The sequence below is a fragment of the Pezoporus occidentalis genome, unplaced genomic scaffold, assembly GCF_034315485.1.
Source record: "Pezoporus occidentalis ecotype Australia unplaced genomic scaffold, CSIRO_AGI_Poc_V1 ctg85, whole genome shotgun sequence".
Classification (NCBI taxonomy): Eukaryota; Metazoa; Chordata; class Aves; order Psittaciformes; family Psittacidae; genus Pezoporus; species Pezoporus occidentalis.
Genome location: NW_026916212.1, coordinates 2,890,237 through 2,894,847, shown reverse-complemented (window position 1 = coordinate 2,894,847; position 4,611 = coordinate 2,890,237). Strand labels below are relative to the sequence as shown.

The following is a 4,611-nucleotide window of genomic DNA, read 5'->3' as shown; positions in this document are numbered from 1 at the left end:
CAATCAGATTTTCCAGCTGCTGAACAGTGGTCTTCCGTTGTCTGTTGGCTCTGCGAAATGGCGGTGCCCGGGCGGCGCCGGTTGCTGTGGCATGGCCGGTGCTGGTTCTCGCAGGCCGAGTCCGCTGCTGTCCCGCAGCCCCCCGATTCGCTCTACCCCCCCATAGTGGCTTCCGCCACGTCGAACAGCAAGGCTTCTAAGCGGCGGCGCCTGGAGCACTTCAAGCAACGGGTGCACGCGGCGGCCTCGGTCGAGGAGAAGCTGCGGGTATACGGGCTGCTGCAGCGGCCCAAGTACATGGTCTACCCGCAGACCTTCGCCCTCAACGCCGATCGCTGGTACCAGAGCTTCACCAAGACTGTCTTCGTGCCGGGGCTGCCCCCTAGAGCGCCGCCAGCAGCCGTGAAAGCCCCGGGAGCGGTGGCCCTGGAGGCCGCGAAAGCCCCGGAGGTAGCGGCGGGAGCGGCAGCCGGGGCCGCCGGAGCCCCGGCGCCGGGAACGGAGGCCCCAGAGGCTGCGAAAACCCTGAACCCTGCGGCGGGAGCGACGCCGAGCCTGGATATTGTCGAGCTGCGCTCCCTCGCCTGCGACGCCCTCCTTCAGGAGAGCTTCTACCAAAATAAGAAGCGGCCGTTCCTGTACCGCGATCAGGATCATACGCCTGGCCCTTTCCTAACGCAGCTCGTGTCCACCCTCGCCGCCTTCCTGTCCTGTCGCAATCCGCTGCTGGCTGCCTCTTCCCTCGGTGCGGATGGGTGTGGGAGGGAGGGGGAAGTGGGAGCCCTGGGACGGTGGGGCCGGTCTGTGGACCCGGCAGGAGTGTTGCTGATATAGTTGTTCAGACCATTACTAATAATTTACCTCATCTCTGTTGCCCCACATGGTGCGGGTGGATTTTAATTTTTCTATTTTGCTGCCGCTACAGAACAAGAATTGGGAGAGTAGTAAATGCAGAGGGGCGATTACCTGTTTTTCTCTATCCCTCTGTTATGTTTCAGATTTAAAACCTGAAGTTAACTATTACTGGCATCATGGTGAGGAAGTTGTTGATCGTGGACACCGAAAGGGTAGAATTGATCCTGTGAGATTTCAGATAGATGATAAACCACATCTCCAGATACGCGTACCAAAGCAACTTCCAGAGGTGTGTATATTTTCAACAGCAATTTTATCCCATGTGTTTTCACTTGTGTTTCTGACAGCTGCTGAAACCATACAATAGGTGATACGTGGACCTTGTTAATCAGGCATGTAGCATGTTAATGCGTTTCTCAAGTCTTAATGGCCTTACTCCCTTCTTGTAACTGCTTTGTAGGTACTGAGACAGTCTTTTGAACTTCAAGTAGGTCATCTTTGTGCTTTAGTAAAAGTGCATGTTGCTCCACTTCGTTAAATGGAGGTTTTTAGTTTAAGCTTGTAAGACAAAAATGAGGCAAAAATAAGAAATGGGTGGAATGTTCTGAGTGGAGGATAATAAGATGAGAGAAATGGAGGAGAGACTAATGGTGTAAGAGCATGTATAATCTGAATGTGAGCTCTCTTACTCTGTTACTGCTTAACACGTGCTTTCTCAAATGCTCAGTTTTATGGAAGCTGATTAAATATTACAGTCTTTTTTTGTATGTTTATACAGTGGTAATAGTATGGCCTGTGAGGGTCTCTTTTGTCCGGTTGCCACCACAGACAGAAAACTATGCTTCACTTTCTGTAAATGCTGAACATTTCTTGCTAACTTAATTGTACAATTTGGTGAGGTTAGTTATTCAGAAGTTAACAAACTTTGGCATTTTGGAAGAAGTGTGTAGGCAGTTAAAAATGTTACTTAGTGCAAAACAGTGAATATGTGTAAACTGACACTGCTGGTTCAAGTTTATTGATACCTGCTAGAAATGGTTCTTGCTCATTTTCTACAGAAGTGAATTCTGGTTTTGAAGATGGTACCAGCTGGCAGCTTTTTTAGCATCATTTCACACGATGTTTTTTGTACATTGCAGAAAATTCAGACATCAATGTAAGATGCATGTACTAGCATGTATCGCAAGACAAGAAGTTCTGTTGCGAAAAATGAGCTTTGGTTAAAGTTATGTAAATCCTGTATGTAAGCAAGACTCACACCTTCTGCTGTCTGACCAGAAAGTGACATATGTGTGGCCTGGTGTCAGAAGCATGACTTAGCTCATGATTTTTCTTTCTTCTATTTCTTACAAGGTTGTACCGCTAGAGGCAAATCTTGGAGATGTTCCTGTTATTGATCACAAACCATCCAAACTGCCGTTGTTCAAAAGGCAGTATGAAAACAAGGTGTTCATAGGTAAGACTTTCTAGTCATAAAATACTAACTAGTTTTAATGTGTGTACAAAATTGATAAAAAAAATGAACCCCAAAACACCCCCTTGACCTTTCTACTCCCATCAACAGAAAACAGTAGTATATTATTTATATACTATATAAATCTGTATAGTATATAAATCTCTATTGAGATTCTGTGTCATTAAGCAATGGGGAGTAGCATCCACTGTGTGTATGGTACTCTGTGACCAGATTTGCTTGAAGGAGTGGGTTGAATAGAAAATTGGCAGAAAACTAGCTTCAAATTTTGATTCATATTCTCAGAGTCATTTTAGTATGTGAACTCCTGCCATTTAGAGTGGAACAAGCCCTCCATTCTCACCTAGAAGTACAGGAATCTCAACGTTTATTCAGATCGACTGTAGAGGTTCTAACATTCCGTTGTTTTGAGTTTGATAGTGAAGATGTGTTCGTATGCATAATGAAGATGGTTACTGACTCACAGGTGTTTTTTTTTTCATTTTGGGGAACACAGGATCAAAGGTAGCAGATCCATGCTGTTATGGACATACCCAGTTTCATGTTATTCCTGATAAACTAAAGCGGGAGGGGTTTATAAAAGCGCGTCTTGAGGATCAGATTGAAGTTGTTTATCGAGCTAATGGTATTGCAAGTCTCTTTGCCTGGACAGCAGCACAGGCAATGTATCAAGGTGAGACAGCAAACTTAATTGGTAATGAGTGTCTCCTCTAAAGTTCTGTAACCTTTTCTCCTCACCTTTTTCTCATGCCTTTTCTTCTGAAGACCATCCTTTAAGTGGCTGTTTTAAATTTTGTTGAACCAATGAATGAAGCAGAGCTTATACAGGGAAGTTAGTTAAGATTTTGTCATTGAGTACTTTGACTCAAGGGAAATTAATTATGAAGAAAAATATTTTTTTATATATATAACACTAAGAGCCTGTGCAAAAATCTCAGTCTTGCATTCACTTAACTGACATTTGTTCTGGAGAAGGGTGGTAGATATCAAGCTGTTTCTTTGTTGTGTAACAGTTTCTAGCAGTATTCACTGCATATGATACCAGATACTTTTGAAGAATATTACTGTGTGTGCTAGCACACATGCATAAATAAGTAAGGAAAATATTTTAAGAAGACTACTAATGCTTAGTGAGAGTTATTTGAAGTCTTAATACTTACTGGCATAGGGTTCATAGTGTTGACTGTCTAATCACTGTGGCCAGTTATGCTCAAGCATACATATGTATGTTTCTGTTGTGAAACAGATGTCGTTCAGGTGCTCCACACTTCTCAATAGGGCAGTGTCATTCCCCCTTAGGTCACTTGAAGGACTTGAAGGATGTATTAATAATTTCTATCATTTCTAAGAACTTGGCTGCTCAGTGTGGGGTTTTTATCAGTCACCGATAGGGAATTGTGTACAAAAAGCAAATATGATGCTGTGTCCTGGGTCTTGGAAATACCTTTGAATGGTATTTGTGTTTTATCCAGTCTGTATGAAGAATGCTTGTATTGTTAAAGCAGACAGGACATCTTTCCTTGCTAAGTTGCTGTTGCAGTTACCAAGTATTTTTCTGTATTTCAGGATTGGGATTTAATTGTGTGTCCTGATACAAATTTCCTGTATAATTAGTGTTGTTTGTTTATTTTGTAGGGTTCTGGAATGAAGCAGATGTGACCCGTCCTTTTGTATCTCAGGCTGTAGTGACTGATGGAAAATACTTTGCTTTCTTTTGTTACCAGCTAAATACTTTAGCACTAACTGTAGAAACTATTGAAAATAACCCTCGGAAGAATATTTGTTGGGGTACAGACAGTAAGCCATTGTATGATGTTGTGGAAGATGGGAGTGTGAAAGGCTTTAATGATGAAGTTCTGCTTCATTTGGTCCGTTTTCTGTTGAACAGACCAAAAGAGTTGTAAATCATTAAACAATATGGTATTCCTGTTTGCGTGCCTGAACTTCAGTGTAACTCCACGAATTATGGGATAGGATATGCTTTAGTTTTAGTTTAAGCAAACACTATATACTTGAGCTTTATTTTTAATGTGTAATACTGTACACTGAAAAATAAATGTCTAGAATACCTCAATGTCTCTTGTATATTTGATGTTAGAGTTCTAGGTCATGTGACTACTTTCTTCTAGCAGATCCATAGCTCTACTGTTGAACTATCACAGTAAAGTATGAATTCATATGACCATCTGGTTGTTGCTGGGTGACTTGTCTGGATACTCGCACCAGTGAAAAATTTCTGATTTTATGCCTGAAAAGAAATTAGTTGTCTTAAATGCTTACTT

General features: G+C 42.4%; 1 protein-coding gene across 1 annotated transcript; it reads left to right on the top strand.

Moving 5' to 3' along the window:
- The first annotated feature begins 20 nt into the window (after positions 1-20).
- Positions 21-4,403, top strand: MRPS30 (mitochondrial ribosomal protein S30). The gene is made up of 5 exons (XM_062604320.1): positions 21-745; positions 999-1,144; positions 2,209-2,311; positions 2,826-3,002; positions 3,965-4,403. The coding sequence occupies exons 1-5, from the start codon at positions 58-60 to the stop codon at positions 4,231-4,233; spliced, it is 1,383 nt and encodes a 460-aa protein (XP_062460304.1). The 5' UTR covers positions 21-57; the 3' UTR covers positions 4,234-4,403.
- Positions 4,404-4,611: the final 208 nt, after the last annotated feature.